Consider the following 20,516-nt stretch of genomic DNA (forward strand, 5'->3'; position numbering starts at 1 on the left):
AGGTCTGGTCGTAAAAAATGTTTCTTTTATGATATTGCGGCTCAATCTCTTAAGACTTTTGTGCATTTGACCTCTTGATTTTATTCACACAAGATATTTTTTTTTCTACTGGATAGACTAGTGGCTGTAAAAAGTAACAGTACTCTGTTACTTACTTACTACTTAGTACTAAGAAATCTAATGTACAAACTGAACTGGATGATTCAGACAATGCGATGACTTTATAGAACATTTAACATATGAGAGCAGTCACAGATCTGAAAACATTAGGTATATTTCTATGTATTTATTTTTTTAAATAATTGTCATTATTATTATTATTATTATTATTATTATTACACGGCTTTAGTCTATGGAAACTCCTCATTTGAGTACCAGGAGTATTTAACACAAATTTCGCAAATGCATGATGTATAGCCACATGGCATTGATGTTAATAAACAATTTGACACTAAGCATATTACAGTAATTCAATCACATAAAAAAAAATATATATATATATATATATATATATATATATATATATGTATATATATATATATATATATATATATATATATATATATATATATATATATATATATATATATATATGATAATGATATATAAAGTTACACTAAATATAAACTCCGTATATAGTGATTGTGAACTTACTTTTGCCCTTTCCATGCACGGCCTGCTGAGGATCTAAACGATGCAACTTGCTGCGGAACATGTGACTATTATTAATATTATATATAATATTATATATATATATATATATATATGTATCATAAAAATAAAATATATGTGAATTTAAATTATTATATATTTTTTCTCAGATACAATGAAATAAAAGTGGAAAAGGAGTAACACAAATGTAGAGAAAAAAATGACATTTATTAATAACTAAAACCTTTTTTGAAAAAAAAACGGTATCAAAACAAACAGAATTTAAAATGCGTCAACTCAAAACAAAATTAAAAAACGCTAATGAAAAAATTCAAAATTATTATAACCCTGATACAGATACACTAATAAAATACGCATTTACTCAAATGCATCATACACTATTTTGAGGGCATTTGAAAATATAACCGAAGCAGGGCGCAGTACACGCTAACACATAATAATACAACTTTATTTATTTTAATGAATTACAATTCCATTTTTTTAGAAAGCCGTTAACCACAGCGGTATTCGTCAATATCAAGGTCGACGTCGTGCTCGACGTTTCGTATCAATCCGCCCACCAGCGCCTCCTATCTTACTTTGTGCGGGCTCGCTCACTCACATTGTGTGTGCGCGCACGCCAGCAGCAAGCACGTTGGTGGCTTTTTTCCCCCCCTCATCTCGCCTCAACTTTACGCCCATTGAGCCGCGCTCTCGCTTCTCTCTCGAGAACAAAATCCCCCCTGCGACCCCGACCCGGCTTCTTATCATTTTGCTCCCCTCGCGACCAAACATGTCGGCCTCGGCGGCAAAAGTGAGTAAAAAGGAGCTCAACTCGAACCACGACGGAGCGGACGAGACCTCCGGTAAGCGCCATGGCGGCCTCCTTGTTTCACCGCCATTTTCCCCCCCTCTCACTTTCTTCCCCTGCCACGCATTTCCCGACTCGTGTCCTCGTTTCACTTTTTATTCGCGCCGTTTGTCTTTTGTCGGCGTCGCCTGGCGGGGTTTTTATTCGTCTTCGACCTTTTCCGCGTCCGCTCGTTCGCATTGTGGCTCGTTTTGTTAGCATAGCGTGCTGTTGTCGGGCACGGGGGAAGCCATGTTAGCTTCCTCCCCCCCACCACCACCACCACACTACTGCTCTTCCTCCTCCATTTAGCATCGTTAGCTGGCGTTTTTAGGCCAGTTGAGCGCATTTACGTTCATGTTTATCACATATTTTTTTTACCGTTGTGACGTTCCACAACCACCCTAAGCAGTCTCTTTCATTTTTTGCGTTTCGGTCGCAAGCGTGTGTGCTAGCGTGTTGTTGTAGCGGTTACCTAACGCTATTCTGACGACGTTTAAAAGCAATTTAAAAAAACAAAAAAAAACGTAAATCACACGTTTTCCCGCTTAGTAAATGAGGAGGGCGGGAGGGAAAAATGGGGGGGTCCTTCGTGAATGTTTCGGGGGTCGTCTGTTGTCTTGCTAGCTTATAAGCTAGTACGGCTGCGTTGCGACTAGAACAGTCGAGTCGTGTGTCCCACATTTAAACCACGCGGCCTCGGAGGCGGCCAGCAGCCGGCAGGAAACAAACGGAGCCACAAAATCCCGCGATTGGCCGTGAACACAACTCTTCGTGCGCCTCTGCACTTTAATAGACTTTAAATCGTCTTCCCAGGGAATTCCAACGTGGTTTAGCTATCCGAATGGACAATGTAGTTCTGACCCCCCCCTCCCGTTGATCAATTTTGGCTTCCTGTGCCAAATACTGATTGTTTGTAACGTTGGTTTGTTTCACCCCCAACAGAGAAAGAGCAGCAAGAAGCTATTGAACACATTGATGAAGTGCAAAATGAAATCGACAGGTAATTCTTTGTTTTAGTTTTTTCCCCCTTCTCACGTTGTTGTTCACATGCAGCATAAATGAGCACAATGTGAGAGTGTTTTCGTGCGTTTATTTTAGTCTATAATGGGACGGGTATTTAATGACATTTTACACTAAATTCTACTTCCCTGAATATGGACCCACTATTGAAAGTAAAAAAAAAAAAAAAATCAAGTAAACGTGAATCTACTTTTGCTTACATTTTTGTGGCACCGATCATGATATATATATATATATATATATGTGTATATATATATATATATATATATATATATATATATATATGTATGTATGTGTGTGTGTGTGTGTGTGTGTATATATATATAACAAATGAGAACTTTATAAAATAAATTTCTCTAGCCATTTCTTACCCAGTTTATGGTGACTGAGTAAACACTCAAAAAGTCTAAGAAAACAAAATTTTAGGATTTCCAAATATGATTTCAAGCACATTTGAATCTTTTCAAAAGTATGCTTGTAAAAGTACATTTGTTTTGAAAAGCGTCCATTTTGGTTTGGAATTGAACATTTATATACTACAAAATAGTCTCATAATTGAGGTTTTTGGTAAATAAAAATGTAATTTAATATTTGAAAAGTGCCTTCCCGCCATCATGTCTAGCTAAGCAAAACATTTTTTTACTTTTGTAAATTACAATTGATGAGCATAAAATTGCAATTTCATGGCAAATACTACTGAAGTGTCCTGTGAATGAAAGTCCATCAAAAACAAAATTGAATTCAAAATGAAATTGATGCACATGCATGCCCGGCACGGTCCAATCATGAAACTTTTGAGATCAGCTGAAATGGCTTCAATTTTGACTCAGAATTCACAAACACAATTTAAAAATGGTGTACATGTAATTTTAATATATTTAGAACTAAATTTACATTTGCATATTAACTGAATCACTAAAAATATGAACTGATTTTTATTTTTATTTATTTTTTGCTAACAGGTTGAACGAGCAGGCGAGCGAGGAGATCCTGAAAGTAGAACAGAAGTACAACAAACTCCGCCAGCCGTTCTTTCAGAAGAGATCGGAACTGATCGCCAAAATCCCCAACTTTTGGGTCACCACATTTGTCAACCATCCACAAGGTGAGCATCCCCTAGAGCCGCGTGACCCTGGGCGGCCTCCCGCTGCGACCGGCGGCGCATTTTATTCACGCCGTTTTCCATATCGTCGTCTCCCAAAGTATCTGCCCTGCTGGGGGAGGAGGATGAGGAGGCGCTTCACTACCTGAGCCGAGTGGAGGTGACGGAGTTTGAAGACATAAAGTCAGGTTACAGAATAGATTTTGTAAGTACACCTCAATGTCGTACTCGCCCTTATGGCACAAAAAATGGAGGCGCAGTTAACACCGTGTGCTTTTCTCGCCAGTATTTCGACGAGAACCCATACTTCGAAAACAAAGTCCTTTCCAAAGAATTTCACCTGAACGAGAGCGGCGACCCTTCTTCAAAGTCGACAGAAATCAAATGGAAATCAGGAAAGGTAAGGCACAAAATGTTGATATGCAATATTTGTGGGGCTTGATCTAGCCCAAAATTCCAATATTTGGCAGATAATAATCGGTCAAATTAATTTCAATCGGTTAATTTAATTTAAAAAAGAAAAAATATATATTGGTAATAATAATAATAGTAATAGTAATAGTAATAATACTAATAATAGTAATAACAATAATAATAACAATAATAATAATAACAATAATAAATATATATTTTTGCGAACTCCAGTATTTGGCAGATAATAGATTAATTGGTCAATTTAATTTCAAAAAGAAAAAAATATGTATATTATAATAGCGATTATAATAAAAAATAGAATAGTAATAAAAATGGTAAATATTAGGGGTGTTAAAAAAAATCGATTCGGCGATATATCGCGATACTACATCGCGCGATTCTCGAATCGATTCAATAATCGGCAGAATCGATTTTTTTTTTTTTTTTTTTTTTAAGGATTCACACCTTGAGCATGGAAGAATGTTATATGAACGGAACATTAAGCCTTAATATTTTATTTTAATGCTGTTCAAACATGAAACAGATTACAACCTCTATAAGACTGAAATTTCAGATAAATAAATAATACATTTTCATATAAATCTTACACTCTACGAGCTTACTGATTAGTATTTTCTAAATTTGAATGAAAAAAAATCGCAACAATCGACTTATAAATTCGTATCGGGATTAATCGGTATCGAATCGTGACCTGTGAATCGTGATACGAATCGAATCGTCAGGTACTAGGCAATTCACACCCCTAGTAAATATAATAATAAATATATATATTTTGCGAATTCCAATATTTGGCAGACAATAGATTAATCGGTCAATTTAATCTATAAAAGAAAAAATGTTTTTGTTAATTCCAGTATCTGGAAGATAATAGATTAATTGGTCAGTTTAATTTAAAAAAAGAAAAATATATGTATATTATATGTAACGTAATAATAGTAATTATGATTAAAAAAAATCAAATAGTATAACAGTTTTATTTTTATTTGCAAATTCCAACATTTGGCAGATAATAGATTAATCGGTCAATTTAATTAAATAAAATAAACCACTACTACTACTACTACTAATAATAATAAAATTAATTCTCTAGTTGGCGAATAATCATCTGCATCAGAACAATTATATATATATATTTTTTTTAAATTGTGTCAATAATCCTAGTGTTAAAAATTCAATATTAAAAGTACTAGAGGTATTGGTGAATACTTGTACTGGCATTGGTCTGTAAAGTGTGGTATTGACTAAAATAACTTTTTGAGCCTTTTAATACTTTGACTGTTTTTTAATACGTTGTCATGTAGCATTTCAAGGGTTTTGAATGTCAATTGTTTCATGTTGTAATGTGTCTCTAAACTCTTTTTCAGGAGCCATAGTCATAGTTATGAGTTTAAATCACTTTTTTTTTTTTTTTTTTTTTTTTTTTTAATGTGTGTTTCTTTGGAAGGACCTGACCAAGCGCTCCAGCCAGACGCAGAACAAAGCGGGCCGCAAGAGGCAACACGAAGAGCCCGAGAGCTTCTTCACCTGGTTCACCGACCACGCCGATGCCGGCGCCGACGAGCTGGGCGAGGTCATCAAGGATGACATCTGGCCCAACCCGCTGCAGTATTATCTGGTAGGTGACAAAAACACACACAAACAAAATAAAAAACTTGTGGTTAAACTGTCGTCATCGTCGTCAGGTCCCCGACATGGACGACGAGGAAGGCGAAGGCGAGGAGGACGAAGAGGACGAGGAAGGCCTCGAAGACATTGATGAGGAAGGCGACGAGGACGGAGAAGAAGAAGACGACGATGACGACGCAGAAGATGCAGAGGTATTATAGCGAGTTATTAATTTTCAATTTTTGTCATATGGAAGACTAATTTGGCATTTTGTCCCACTCAGGACGACGACGGAGACGATGACTGAGAAAGCCCGCCGCGCCCTCCTCGCCCTTTCTAATTCCCCCATTTGCTTTATCAAGTCATGTTCGGGAGCAAAGGTTTATTTTTGCTGTTCATTTTTTTTTTGTTTTTTTGTCGTTGTTTTATTAAGTCCATGCGTGCGCTTCAATTTTTTTTTTTTGACATTCTGAAGCCTCCTTCTTCATCCGCGGGTTCTATAACAAAAGGCCGGCGGCACTTTTTTCCTCCCCCCCAATTGTGAGTATACGTACGTGCACAACCCCTGGGGTTCATCTCTCACTCTTGCTCTCTTGTTGAAGATATTACATGATTTAAAATAAAAAATAGAATCTCGTAGAATTTGAAGATACTTCCCACAGATGTGCTCCTGTTCCCAGGTGTGGTGAGAAGAAGCCATGGTGTAGTCACCTTAGCACTAGCAGACCTCATCATTATCTTTATTTTTGGAAGATTTTTTTTTCTTCTTTTCTCCCAACAGCTCATTCCTTTCATGTTCAGACAGGGGAGGGGAGGCATGTTGGGTACTAGTATGGGAGGGGAGGTTAAGTGGACTGAGGGTGGGGGGGCAAGAGTGGTTATTTTGACACCATTTCTATGGGACTTTTTTTTGTTTTCATTGTTATTGTTTTACAGATATCCATGGAATTTGAAATGACATTTTTAATAAAGAACAAAATGGGAAAAAAAAAAGCTTGTAAATGTTGCCCCCCAAATGCTCACTTCATGGATATAAAATAAAACATCCCGGCTTCACCTTTTTCCGCTAGGCGGTGAGAAAGAAACTGTTTGAGGTGTAAACTTACTTTTTGATTCAATAATAAAATGTTCATGTGTATATACACGTGTGTGGGAGTGTTCAACAAGCACGATAGGTCATCTGATGAAGGATTTGGGGGTAATAAGCAGGCTGGAGGCAAAGTCTTCTCTCAGCAGGCGATCGATGACGAGAGCCAGGAAGGTCTGGTCCGAAGACTCAAATGCAGACGGTGTGATGGTGGCGGGCCACGAGTTCGGCTGGAAGGCCCAACCTTGAATGACAACAACTGCTTAGGAACAACAATAAGAAGAATTGCTGTTTGGTGCGCATACTGTATTTCACTTTTTTTTTTTTTTTTTTTTTTAATGCTAGGTTTAACTGAATTTAATTTTTTTTAATCAAAGTTTAAAATTGACATTTTCATTTTGAGTGAATGATTTACTTGGGGAAAAAAAAAATTTCTTAGCGATTTCAAAATTGCTTTTTTTTTTTTTAAATGCTAGGTTTACCAACTGATTTTTCTAAAAAAAAAAAAATGTAATCAAATTTTAAAATTTTCATTGTGGATGAGTGATTTACTTCGGAAAATGGGATTTTTTTTTTTTAACAATTTCAAAATGATAAAATTATCTGCAATATTTTTTTTAATGCTAGGTTTAACCACGTGTGTGTGTGTGTATATATATATATATATATGTGTGTATTTTTTTTAAAATCAAACTTAAAAATTTTCATTTTGTATGAGTGATTTACTTCGGAAATGGGATTTTTTATTTATTTATATACTTTTTTTTTTTTTTTTTAATAATACAATGGGCTTTTAAATGTGTAGAGTTTTTGCTAATTTGAAATGATTTAATAGTGTTGTAATTATTTATTTTAAGAAAATTTGCAATCCTATGTTATGGCAGTTCCATTTTTTTTTCTCCTGCGTCTCTATTTTCCCCCAATATGAGCAGCGGACGTAGCAATGGCCCCGACCCACCTAAGTGCGTCCTACAACGCGGGCACGAAGCCATGGTCCACGAGAACCCCGGAAACCAGGAGAAGTGTCTCTCTGCGGGCCACCGTTTGTCCACGTCCGCCCTGCGGAAGGTGACCACTTCAAACTGGAGGCCGTGCGGGTTCTCGAACGTCTGGACGTGCACTCGCCGACCCCCGGGCAGCGTGTCGTTGCGGCCTGACAACGCCATGCGGCTGTGCACGGTGGCAATGGTGTCCGAGCTGGAGGCCAGCTCGTGTCCGCATGCCCGACACAAAATGAGCGTGTCGGCGCTGGTCGTCTTCCCCGCCTCGGCGGTCGTGGTACACGCCGCGACTGGCCGACACACGGCGGCCACAAGTAGAAACATACACGAGATTAATATTTCCATTTTTTCGATCATATCGGAACTCTGAGGCCTTGGTGCAACTCGGTCACTCGCGCATGAATACAAATGTCGCCAAGCAGCTAGCGCGGGTCGTTATCACCTTTTGTTTTTAGCATTGATGAAATAATTCCGACGTGTTTAACCACCCCCCACAAATGTTTTGGGTAAATTTAAAACAGTATGCTTATACTGGGACCGTTTTGCATGCGTTTCCAAAACATCACAGATGCGTTTTAGTGAACTTAAAGCGATTTTCTTAACGATGCTTTTTATGCTAGGTCATACCCGGAAATGCGAGCATTCCCCCCCCCCCTTTTTATTTTTTCCTCCAGCGTAGCTTTATATATATATATATATATATATATATATATATATATATATATATATATAACATGACAGGGGTCACGAGTAAAACTTTGAACGACCATTTCCCCCTCGTTAACTGCGTATGTGAAAAGCATGACGTTTTGATTTGATGCTACCGCCACTTCCGGAAAAGCACGCGCGCTCTTATTTGAACCGCAATATTTGATCAATATAGAAATACTGTAACTAAAATTAATCCCAAGTTTGTGTCTTTAAATTGTCTACTGGCTGCGTTTTAAATCCTTATCCGTCGCTAGTGAAGGAGTAACTACGGGCAACGGCACTCAAAAAGCACATCAACCAATCACTGAGCCTGATTCTTCAACTGTACCAATCAGAGTGCGCATATGTTATTCATAGTGACCAATCAGGAGGCGCTGGTTTGTCGCTCCAAACACCAGTCTGCTGGATGGAAGAGTTTCTTCGTAGTTGTTACTTTTACGTTTGAAAAAAAATGTCTTAAGTGGTCGGATAGTGATGTTTTTCCCTTAGAAAATAACCTGGGAGGCTATTTGTTTTGGTAAAACGCGTAATGAGGTTGCGTTTGAGATAGGGAAGTAATGAGAACGAGACATTCTCCTCCTCCCGTTCACGTCCACGTAGTGGAAAGCACACCGGTGCACGTTCACATGAGAAGGAGCCCCAGCAGGACCCCACAGGTGAATAGAAATGAATACAACACACATTTTATTAGCAGTTATTATTTTTCTTTATTACAGAACTAAATTGCATTAATTTGTAGTTCGTTTATACGCAAACACCATGTGCAGTATTAGTTAGTCATGTTGTGTACTGGTCTAGACAATTCCCGACTGGACTTAACAGTACAAGACTAGACTATGGTACATTACCTAATGAGAGCATGGTACTCGTAGATTAGAACATGCTGGACTACACTGATAGACTCTTACTAAAGTAGACAATGTTAGCCTAAATTATTACTAGACAACACCTATCTTGACTAGGCTCTAACTTTTCCAGACCAGACTATTAAACTAATCCCATAATAACCTAAAATATGCAAAACTATTACTAAACGAAATGATGCTAGACCAAACTTCAATATTACAATACACTAATTCAATTTAAATGAAATTAGACTTGACTATTACTGTACTGGACACAAATATTACCATACTAGACTACCCCAGGATGGAAAATTACTGTCCTAAACTATGATTGCATTTGTTGTGCAGGAGAGGAGCAGAGATGTTCAGGTGAGAGGGGATCGTGGGAGATCGACAGGCCGAGCCCCTTGGATCCCTCCCGGAATCTCGTCTTGCAGACGAGATCAGGTTTCACTCTTTCATGTTTGTCGAAACATTGGTATATTTTATGTATATGTCTTATATATGTCTTGTGTTTTAATGTTCTATGTTTAGAGAAGCCGGCTGCAGTCAGAGAATGTCCGACGGGAAAGTGACGAGCAGTACGATGACACCGCAACGCTGAGGAAAAACCTCAGCCTGCTGCTCAAAGAGCAAGAAAATAGCCAGCATTCAAACAAGTAACGCTCAATAAAACAATACACCTACTAGTGCTACAAAACAGTAAGATATTAAAGTACTTTACTGAAATTATGCTTAGACTAGTAACCTGTACTATATTCGACTACTACTGTACTAGGCTGGACTATTGCTATACTAGTCTAGCCATTACGCTAGACTACACTAGTCCTATACGAAACGTCCTCTAGCTCTGAATGAGTTTTGTCTGTATGTCAGAGGACAGGTCCCGCCCTCTGAGACGGATGTCCTGCTACGGGCTCTGGTGGAGGCGGAGGTGGATGCCGTGGCAGTGGCCAACCAAATGACCTCCTTCAAGGAAACTCTGGACGGCCTCACTAAGGTTATTTATCGTCCGACTTGTCCTCACACATACTTCCAGATGGCAAAAATTCTGTTTGCACCACACTAGTCAACAAACCATTCTATGGCACTTGACCGAGGTAGTATGATTGAGAATACACAATAAACAGCCTGAATGATGAGTCTTCTTTTCTATCGCTCTAGTTATAGAATGTGTGAGTTATCAGTCCAAAATTACATGTAAGGTAAGCTGACCGGAAACGAGATGTAACAGCGGCCCTAATTTACACTTCAGTGGGTAAATTGTCACTCACTTTCTTCCACCAGTAAAAATCTTGGCTCCGATTGTTTACAAACATCACGAAAAGGTCTATATACAGTCGGTGGTTTAGGATGCTAACAAGATGATGGTGGACTCCGCAGGACAAGCGTCCGTCCAAGCTGCAGACGTCCACACTCACATGGCAGCGGCATCTTCTCATTGAGAAGATGGAGATCTTTGAGAACACCAACCACAGCCTCAGGGACCTCCTCAGAGACTGGAGTCATCACCAGGTAAAATCAATCCTTTCAAGGCATATGGTTCTAGACTATGCTAGAAAGAGGATAGGTTATGTTAAGCTGCTGCTATTACTAGACTATGCTATGTGTACTAGAGTGGTAGACCCGACTACTGCTATACTACACTGGGCTATGTTAGACCAGACCAGTATAGTAGAGTCGTACACCAGACTATTACTGTATACGACACAAGACTATGCTAGACTCATCTATTACTAGACTACACTATGCCTCAGTAGACCACGACAGATTACTATACTACCCAAGACTAAGATAGACTACTAGACTATGACTAAGGATTACTTTCCAAGATTAGGCTCTGTTAGACTAGACTATTATTACACTAGACTATTCTGTGCTAGACTATACTATTACTGTACTAGAATATGACTATTATTTTACTATGTTAGACTGATAGACTAGGGTATTACTAGGTAAGACTACTGTAGCCTGTTACATTACAGTGGGACATTGAATAATGTATACAATATTTATTATTACTATGCTATACGAGACAATTCAAGGCTTTTACAACACTAGACTATGTTAGACTATTATTCTGCTAGATACTACAGTCTACTAGACTATAGGCTAGTATAGTCTATAGGCTAGTATAGTCTTGCTAATAGTGTAGTTCACTCAAGCATTACTGTACTAGACTAGATATTGACTAGTCTAGTACTAGTGCAGTACTACTGTAGGTGTTCTTTGTCCTTTTAGCAGAGGGAAGCAGAGAGACACTCTGAGGAGAACGAAGCATTCAAGAAGAGGCTGGCCGACGTCGAGACTGAGAATATAGTGAGGATCATAACCGTCACTGCAGCCGTACACTAACTAATATAACATACTGTAATCACAACTATGATTATAATCACAACCATAACCATCTCCTCCACAACCACAATCAGCACAACTATGACCATCACCGTGCGAAATGGAATGTCATAATAAAATAGATGCTTTGACGTTTTTGTGTCCTCCAGAGACTTGTGTCCAAACTGTGCAGTAAGGAGAAAGAAGCTTCCCAACTCGCAGAGTCTTTGGAATTTGAGAAGGTCTGCAAATGCTTATAAAATAGACTAGACTATTGCTATGTTTGACAATCCATTAGTAATAGACTAAGCTATGATAGACTAGACTAATTACTAATAGACTATTCTGGACTAGACTATAAATATACCAGACTAATATGTACTTTGTACTAAACAATGCTAGAATATAGACTATCACAGACTAGACTATTAGTAGACTAGACTATATAAATCTAGACTATTAGTATACCACATGTGTGATACACCAGATTATGATAGACATAGGACTGGAACAGACTTGACTTGCCTTGACTAGTCTTTGATAGAATATTAATAGACTCTTAATATGAATAAACTCTACTAGACTAGGCTATCACTCAACTAGACCCCGCTAGACTACAGCATATGTTAACTCTCTGTGTATTCCATGTCAGGACCATGCCAAGACAACAGAGGAGCTGTCCAGGATCCTGGCGTCGACTCGAGACCATTTGGAGTCTCAGCTCAGTCGAGTGCAAGCTGAAAAAGTCACAATGGCCACACAATTGCAGGTCCACTTTCAAATTAAAGTGCAAAACAATCAATATCTAGACTTTGCTAAACTCTATTAAACTAAGACTTCGCTATGCTATGATGTACCAGACTATCCAACACAAAATTTGACGAGATTAGACTCCTGTATACCACCCAAGACTGTACCATCCGTTGGACAAAACTTGATTGATTTATGAAAGGTTAAACTAAATTAAATCAGATGATTCTAGACTATATCAAACAGTTATAGACGAGACTGTTTATCACCACATACTAAATGGAACCTCTGTCTAAATCAGCGCCTGCAGCAGACCTACGAGCAACAACGGGAAAATGACGACGAGGCGGCCCTGGCGTTGCTTACCCAGCATGCCGAGCGGGCTGAGGAGGCCACCAGGCAGATGGGAGCCAGACTGCAGGAGAAGGTACACAAAACCCAAATATCCTAATCTAGGATATACTAGGGTACACTAAATTATTCCCGACTATGTCAGTATTGACATGTTATACGTTCCAAACTCGTTTCAACTAGATCGTTATGTCCATGACAAACTACGCTATGCAAGACCAGACTGTGACCACTTTGTGCTGCACTATATTATTTAAATTCTACACTGTTAATGTACCTAATTATAATTAGTATACATTATTACTAGACTATTATTATATATGGAATATTACTAGACTTGAATATGCTAGACTATTATACAAGATTATTTTCGACTGTGCTAGACTATACTATGCTACATTGACAATTGCTATTCTAGACTCGACTACACGACTATTAATAGACGAGCCTACTGCTAGACTACAGTATGATAGAAAAACACAATGGCCATACTATATTATGCTAGTCTGACCTATTATTTTAGTATTATGCTATACTATACTAGATTACTGTACAGGAATATTCTTAACTAGTCTAGTATGCCACTAGTCTATTACTAGTTATGACCAAGCTAGACAACTCCTGTTACTGTACTAGACTATTAATAGACTACACTGTTACAAGACCACACTATATTAAACTTGATTAGTATTCTAGACTATTACTAGAATAGACTGCTATAAAAAACGCTTGCTAGGCTGGACTATGGGAGTCTAAACTATGACTATATTCCACGATCCTGCACTGTGTTATTACTGCTCCAGACTATTAATAGACTAAACTATTAGCAATTTAGCAGACAATACTGGTTTGCTATGATAGACTACATCATTACTTCACTAGTCTAGACTATTCTAGAATAGTGCTAATTCTAGACTCTTAAAAGACTAGACTATGGTACTGTAGATGATAATATTACTAGACTAGACTATTCTAGACAATGACTATGGTAGATCAGGACACGCTGGAGAGACTATGTCTCTCGGCTGGCCTGGGAAATCCTTGGGATCCCGCCGGCGGAGTTGGTTGAAGTGGCTGGGGAGAGGGAGGTCTGGGTTTCCCTCCTAAAGCTGCTGCCCCCGCGACCCGACCTCGGATAAGCGGTAGTAAATGGATGGATGGATGGACTATGGTAGATGATATTATTAGACCAGACTATTCTAGACAACAGTATAGACTGTAATAGACTAGAGGCTGCAGGAGAAGGTACATACAGAAGTACTAGGTGCCTGAGAGGAACAGCCGTCTGATGTTTTTGAAGGAGTCCCAACTGGCGCAGGCGTTATCCACATGTAGTGAGCTGCGTCTGCGCATCTCCAAGGAGGCCACGGCCAGAAGTCAGCTGGAGGAGAACATCGCAGCACTCAAATTGTGAGTACACATCGTGCCACACCATGCCAGGCCATGTTTTAATGAACTAGACTATGCAACATTAAACGAGACAAGCGTATGGATATACTATCCTGCTGATTGAACAATGACTAGTACAGTACAATATATAGACTCGTGTTCTAGACCAGACTACATTACAGTATTTATGACTTTAATGCTGTGATGATAGACAGTCCAATGACTCAACAAGAATTGACTGTCAATTTCTGTAAATTAGACAAAATGGATTGTGCTAGTTGAGATTTTTATTGTAATAGCCTGCACTATACCCGACTAGACTGGAATAGGTTACGGTTTGATATGCAAAGCTAGACTATCCTAGACTACACATTACTGTACTAGAATAGACTGTCACCATAGTAGACAATAGTATTCTACCCAGTACTAGAACAGACGCTGCTTGACTAGATTATTCCTAAATTATGCTTGACTAGAATAGACTACAGTGGACTACACGATGCTAGACTATATTGGATTGCAATAGACTCTGCAGTGATGTCAGACATTAAAATATTGAAAACTAGACAATTACCATAATAGACTGCTGGGCTAGACTATGATATTAAACTAATCTATCATAGGCTATATAGGAGTAGTCATTTAGAATGTAGCATACTAGACTATGCAAGGCAAGGGCCATTGCCATCCTACACTGTGCTAGACCAGACTGCCTTTTACTTTCTCCCAGGCAGGTGAGCGAGTGGAATGCTCAGCATCACGTGGCCGATGAGCGAAGTCGCGGCGAGCGGGAGGAGCTCCGAGACCAGCTTCACCATCTGAGTGCCCAGAACACCGCCATGGCGCTAGACAAACAGTCGTTGCAGGTACCGGGACATCACAGCACATAGTACAAGCTCTCACATGGTGAGCATTAAGGGTTGGGTTTTCGTTCAGGCTCAGGTGACGTCCAGCGAGGAGAAGCTACGAGTGGCTCAAGAAGAAACGAGGCAGCTCAAGGCGTCGTACAAAAAACAGGAAGCTGTGTTGGACAAATACAAGAGGAAGGTATGCTACATAGATACATACAGTAGATCTTGAGATCTAGGACTCACAAGCAAGTCTTATAGCATATTAGCATGCTAATGTAAGGCAGAATTAAACTGTCCAAAAGTAGACTTACGGTACTAGACTGTGCCAGACTAGCCTACTATGACAGATTATATAGGACTAGGGTATAGTCCTAACCTAGATGAACCATCACTGGCTTTGGACCAGTCTATGATAAAACCTTAACCCATCCTAGAATTGACTAGAGTAGACCATGCTAGTCAAGATTTCCTAGCACTAGAATGACAAAGTAGAGTAGACCATCCTGGACCAAACTGAATCCGATGTCGGTCAGGCTCAGCAGGCGGACCTGGAGTGTGAGGAGCAGCGTCTGAAGGTGAACGAGGCCCAGCTGGAGGCTCAGGAGGCCTTGGCGGCACAGGAGCGGGAGCAAGAGCACCTGAGGAAGGAGCTTCTGCGCCTGCGCCAGCTGGAAACTCTTCCCGAGCGCCTGCGCAAAAGCGAGCAGCAGCTGGTGCAGGTGCAGCAGGAGGCCGACGCTCGCCAGAGGAGGAACCTGGAGCATAATGCTGCCCTTGCTGAAGTCAGACACAAGGTAACCTGAAGGATGCTCTAAGTCTTTATGTGGGTGTTTTCGATCTTACTTTGGACTTTCTAAGTCTCCTTGTGAGTGTTTTTTATTCTTTCTTTGTGTTCCAGAGATTTCTCCTGTTATTTGTATTTGCTTCAGTGAAAATGGTAGCAAGTGAATGAGTTAACTGCACCACACAATGCATTCTGGGAACAATATATATATGCAAAACAGATAGATTTAACACATCCAGAACACATACAGGCAAAGTGTTGCCGCGTTCCATTTGCATTCATCTTATTTTTTTTGGAACAATATGATTACGGTTGAGCTCCGTAATTTAGGGCTGGCCCACAAATAGCGAAAATCTGCGTATAATTTGACGGCAATTGTTTTTAACTTATATACCATTATTTTACCGATCCAGCCCACTTGGTAATATATTTTCCTCCATGCGGCCCCTGAGCTAACATGAGTTTGACACCCCTGATGTAGATGGTTAGATGTACAGTGTTTTCCTCGTTTTCTTTTTTTTTTTTTTTTCAAAAAATACCCACAATAAATTAAATCCACAAAGTAGTTAGTTTTATGTTTTATAGGGATGCACCGATGGGGGTGATATCGTGATATTAAAACTGCCACAATATCGTCGTCGTCATGTTCACGATATTTAAAAGCAACACAAAAGTTGGGTTGATTTACATTTGTGCAGTTCTAGCACCCTCTGGTGGCTAGTTTTTTAGTGTAATTTAATTTTCATTGGGGAGGTTTTGGCCCTTCTATGTTTAAAATCTACACGAATTGTCAGGTGAAGATGAACATTATATGCTTTTGAACCGAGTCAATATTATAGCGAGGGAACACTGTACTAGATTTGAGTTGTTTTTTTTAACTTCCATATTTTCAGAATTTGTATGTCTTACTTTGGATGTTCTAGGACTGAACTGGAATAGAGCTTTGGCTGTTCCAGGTTTTAGATATCCCAGAGATCTGTATGTACAAGAAATCCAGAAGCCAAAGTAGTACTTTGGCCATTCTAAATCTTTTGATGTTGAAACTGGATCGTTGTATTTTCTAGATTTTTTTTTTTTTTTTTTTTTTTTTTTTTTTTACTGGAGATTTTTGGATGACGTTGAAATGTTTTCTTAATTCATCTGTGTTGCCGTTCAGGTGGAACAACAAGGTTCTCAGCTCGAGGCATTTCAGCGTAGGAACATCCTGCTGCAGGAGGAGAACAACGTCCTCAAAGAGAAGATACACAACCTGGAAAGGTAAACAACAATATGCTGCTGCCATTTCAGTGTCTGATACCTTTTAGATCAGGTATGGGCCCAAAATAGAAAGTGCTTTAAAAAAACAAAAAAAACAAAAAAAACATTGATTATCTTAATGTTAGATTTCCCAAAATGTAAACACAACATAAAATAATTTTTGTTGCTGGTAATTAAATAATAAGTTTAAGAAAAAATATTATATAAATACTGTAACTATGCTATCTATAGTTCAGAAAAATAAAATAATAAAAAGTACAGCTTTGCGTGTTTGGGTGAAAAAATATAAATTTTTATATTTTAATTTACATTTGGGTGGATTTTTTTTTTTTTAATAAAAAGGCATAAACACAATTATGCTCTTTAATTTAGTTAAGAACATATGTGACAAAGTGAAATGACAGTTAGCTGCGGTTATAGGGATTTGAAATAAAGTCTAATAATAGAAATTTTAAATAGCTATGCTAGTTGGACAAAATTAGGAAATATGCTTTAAAAATAGCAACAGAATGGCTATGTTAACTGGACAGAATTTTTTTTTTTTTTTTTTTTTTTTTTTTTTTAAAGAGTAAATACAATTAGGATCAGGGAGAAAAACACGAAACCCCAAAGAAATACATTTATTATTATTATTATTATGATGATTATTATTATTAGTATTATTAATAATTGTTAGCTCAGTGTCAGGTTTACCTGTTTGACATTTATTAAACACAACAAAAAGGAGAGAAGACACTCAGTTCAAGGCTCGCGAGGAGAGAGGAGAGGAACTGACTGGTACAATTCACTACTGCACTCTGGAAAAAAATAAATAAATCTCCTCCTCATCCTCTCTTTTTATTTGGTTTCCACGCCCCTAGTTCCAACCCTGATAATGCAAATGCAAAACATAGTTGAACTTGAAACACCGTGTATTTGTTTGCCTACGTGTGTGTGCATGTGTGGTCAAGTTTGCAATCATTTCTTATCAGAAAACAGGGCGCCCTCAGCAGGCTGGCTCTAACCATTCTGCTGCGTTAGATGTTGTGGTTCTTGAGCTTCTTGAGTCATCTTCTGTTTAGATAACATATAGCTAGGCTATGTGAATGTGAGTGTGGAGCAGAGCAAAGCATTCTTCATTGCAAGCAGAAGCAATTCTTCATTGTGACCCCCCACCCCCTGCAGTAAGTTGGAGTCCATGCGTGCGGAGAACAAGGAGATGTGTGAGGCGCTCACCCTGAAGGAGGTCAGCGTGCTGAGCGTGGAGCAGCAGCTGGAGCAGAAAAGCCGCGAGAACGCCGTCCTGGCCCAGCAGCTGCAGCAGACCCTGGACGACGCCCAGCAGCAGGCCCGGCAAAGCGTGGAGAGAGTCCTGGACAAGGAGCGCAAGTCACAGTCCAAAGCCCTGGACCTGCAGGAACAGCTGAGCCGGGCCCAGGCCCAGCTCAGTCAGCTCCATCGCAGCAAGGAGGAGGTGAGCGATGCATGACATGGTGTTTATAAAAGTAGCTGTTTAGTTAGTGAAGGTAGTTGTCAAGATAGTAGTTTCAATTTTGTCAACAAAAAAAACTACAAAATAATTTTGTCAACACACTTTTTTTCACCGGACTAAAACTAGACTAGACTAAAACCCTCATTAATAAACAATATCTGGGACTAAATCGGTGCGCATTTTCGTCGACTAATGAAGACGAGACAAAAATGTTGTCAAGATAGTTATTAAGATGTTCAGGTAATTACGGTAGTTGTTCAGGTTGCTGCGGAGGTCGATCTAAGTCGGGATTTGGGAGGGTGACGACTGGTGACTTCTTGTTTCCTTTGCGCAGATGGAGCGTCGCTTCCAGAGCCAGCTGAAGAACCTGAAGGAGCGTCTGGAGCAGTCGGACCAGACCAACCGCAGCCTGCAGAACTACGTGCGCTTCCTCAAGACCGCCTACGGGAACGTCTTTGGAGAGACTTTCGTCCCCAGCTAACAAAATAATAATAGAAAAAACCCCACCAAGCTTTCACTTTGGATTGAATCACAAATAAATGTGTCTACGTGCCACTTGATTTCATTTGCTGTTATTTCCTTCCTTGCATTTGTAGTTGATACGCAGCAAAGTAAGTCATTTGGTTCCTTGTTTTGATTGGCTGGAAGAGCTGAACGGAAGGACCAATCAGAGGTGAGTTTGTGCTTATTGGGTTAATTGTGCCTTCTTTATTTTTGGTTTTGCTGAACTTGACTTATTTCGTGTAACTTTAAATAGAATTTTTTTTTTTTTAATTATGTCAGCTGGACCGTGATTTATTTATTTTTTAAATGTAATTTTACATTATTTTATCAGAAAAGTTTTCTAAATGTTAACTGGAATTAATTAGGTAGGATTACAACAAATACTTAAAACAAATAATATAGATGGACAATTCGAATTTGTTAATACTACAAAAACTAAAAAATGAAAAAAATAAAACATTGCCTATAGTTCGAAAATTGTTAATACAAAATTAAAAAATAAGTTTTGTTAGTGTTAGAAAGAATATCAAATCTTTGACAAAAGAAAAATCAGCTAGACCGAATTAGAACAAAATATTAAAATAAATGTTATACAATGGACTAGAAAATTTCACAACACAATAGCTTCAGTATGTTAAAGATAGGCAGAATTAGAAAAAGTATCAAAAAAGAAAAAAATACAAACATTAAAATAGCAAGTTACCTTCTTGAGGTAATTAAACTCAGCCTGGATAAGGGAGGGGTGGTAGCCGCCATTTTTTTGGACTTACGTAAGGCATTTGATACTGTTAACCACTCAGTGTTATTGTCAAAAATGTTGAGTTTTAATCTTTCTGGAAACACCATTAGCTGGTATAAATCATATCTTGGAGACCGATCTCAGTGTGTTAAAATTAATGATAAAATCTCACAGCCTAGACCATGCACTACAGGGGTAATCCAAGGAACTGTATTGGGGCCACTGCTCTTTAGCTTGTATATTAATGATCTTCCCTCTGTCTGTGATGACGTGAATGTCCTGATGTACGCGGATGATACTTTTTTTCACTCACGGTCCTGATGCAAGCTCAGTTGCTGCTAAGTTATCCTGTGTAATGACTAAAGCAACTGAGTGGCTGAACAAGTCCCACCTCATACTGAACACAGAGAAGACTATTGCTATGTACTTCTCCAACAGAACAATCCCAAACGCTCCCCCAAACATATCTGCTGATAATTTTATGATACAAAATGTCGAAGAGGTCAAATATCTAGGTGTGTCCTTAGATCCTACACTTAAATTCAATAATCATGTTAAAGCAGTATGCCGTAAATTAAAATTTAATATTTCAAACTTTAAACATATTAGGGATTCTTTATCCTTGGAAGCAGCAAAATCATACTTCAACGCAATGATTATTTCACAAATTTTGTATTGCCTGTCATCATGGTCTCAGGCTAAACAAACTGTTTTAAAACCTCTTAGAACATTATATAATCAAGCTCTAAAAATATTTGATAAAAAGCCAATGCGAC

The 20,516-nt window shown here is 38.6% G+C and overlaps 3 protein-coding genes across 3 annotated transcripts; 2 read left to right on the top strand and 1 right to left on the bottom strand.

Moving 5' to 3' along the window:
- Positions 1 to 1,245: 1,245 nt before the first annotated feature.
- Positions 1,246 to 6,488, top strand: LOC144019034 (protein SET-like). The gene is made up of 8 exons (XM_077521833.1): positions 1,246 to 1,517; positions 2,447 to 2,504; positions 3,487 to 3,629; positions 3,728 to 3,831; positions 3,913 to 4,026; positions 5,506 to 5,676; positions 5,744 to 5,878; positions 5,950 to 6,488. The coding sequence occupies exons 1-8, from the start codon at positions 1,445 to 1,447 to the stop codon at positions 5,971 to 5,973; spliced, it is 822 nt and encodes a 273-aa protein (XP_077377959.1). The 5' UTR covers positions 1,246 to 1,444; the 3' UTR covers positions 5,974 to 6,488.
- LOC144019047 (protein cereblon) lies at positions 6,064 to 8,396 on the bottom strand. The gene is made up of 2 exons (XM_077521854.1): positions 7,712 to 8,396; positions 6,064 to 6,997 (listed from the first exon to the last, which is right to left on the bottom strand). Exons 1-2 carry the CDS (start codon positions 8,109 to 8,111, stop codon positions 6,843 to 6,845), a joined length of 555 nt encoding a protein of 184 aa, XP_077377980.1. The 5' UTR covers positions 8,112 to 8,396; the 3' UTR covers positions 6,064 to 6,842.
- Positions 8,397 to 8,453: 57 nt separating this feature from the next.
- LOC144018969 (outer dense fiber protein 2-like) lies at positions 8,454 to 19,057 on the top strand. Its single transcript, XM_077521702.1, has 16 exons — positions 8,454 to 9,121; positions 9,659 to 9,757; positions 9,845 to 9,969; positions 10,187 to 10,310; positions 10,694 to 10,825; positions 11,552 to 11,629; positions 11,815 to 11,886; positions 12,297 to 12,413; positions 12,696 to 12,821; positions 14,046 to 14,155; positions 14,865 to 15,000; positions 15,071 to 15,181; positions 15,519 to 15,779; positions 16,926 to 17,026; positions 18,191 to 18,479; positions 18,832 to 19,057. The coding sequence occupies exons 1-16, from the start codon at positions 9,023 to 9,025 to the stop codon at positions 18,976 to 18,978; spliced, it is 2,127 nt and encodes a 708-aa protein (XP_077377828.1). The 5' UTR covers positions 8,454 to 9,022; the 3' UTR covers positions 18,979 to 19,057.
- The last annotated feature ends 1,459 nt before the right edge of the window (positions 19,058 to 20,516 follow it).

Source organism: Festucalex cinctus, chromosome 5 (assembly GCF_051991245.1).
Source record: "Festucalex cinctus isolate MCC-2025b chromosome 5, RoL_Fcin_1.0, whole genome shotgun sequence".
NCBI lineage: Eukaryota > Metazoa > Chordata > Actinopteri > Syngnathiformes > Syngnathidae > Festucalex > Festucalex cinctus.

Coding starts and splice junctions, on each gene's coding strand:
- LOC144018969 (XM_077521702.1), top strand. CDS start 9,023: ATGAGAACGAGACATTCTCCTCCTCCCGTTCACGTCCACGTAGTGGAA. Junction 15,001..15,070: donor TAGACAAACAGTCGTTGCAG/GTACCGGGACAT, acceptor GTTTTCGTTCAG/GCTCAGGTGACGTCCAGCGA. Junction 15,182..15,518: donor TGGACAAATACAAGAGGAAG/GTATGCTACATA, acceptor GATGTCGGTCAG/GCTCAGCAGGCGGACCTGGA.
- LOC144019047 (XM_077521854.1), bottom strand. CDS start 8,111: ATGATCGAAAAAATGGAAATATTAATCTCGTGTATGTTTCTACTTGTG. Junction 6,998..7,711: donor GCGTTGTAGGACGCACTTAG/GTGGGTCGGGGC, acceptor TTGTCATTCAAG/GTTGGGCCTTCCAGCCGAAC.
- LOC144019034 (XM_077521833.1), top strand. CDS start 1,445: ATGTCGGCCTCGGCGGCAAAAGTGAGTAAAAAGGAGCTCAACTCGAAC. Junction 1,518..2,446: donor CGGAGCGGACGAGACCTCCG/GTAAGCGCCATG, acceptor CACCCCCAACAG/AGAAAGAGCAGCAAGAAGCT. Junction 3,630..3,727: donor ATTTGTCAACCATCCACAAG/GTGAGCATCCCC, acceptor CGTCTCCCAAAG/TATCTGCCCTGCTGGGGGAG.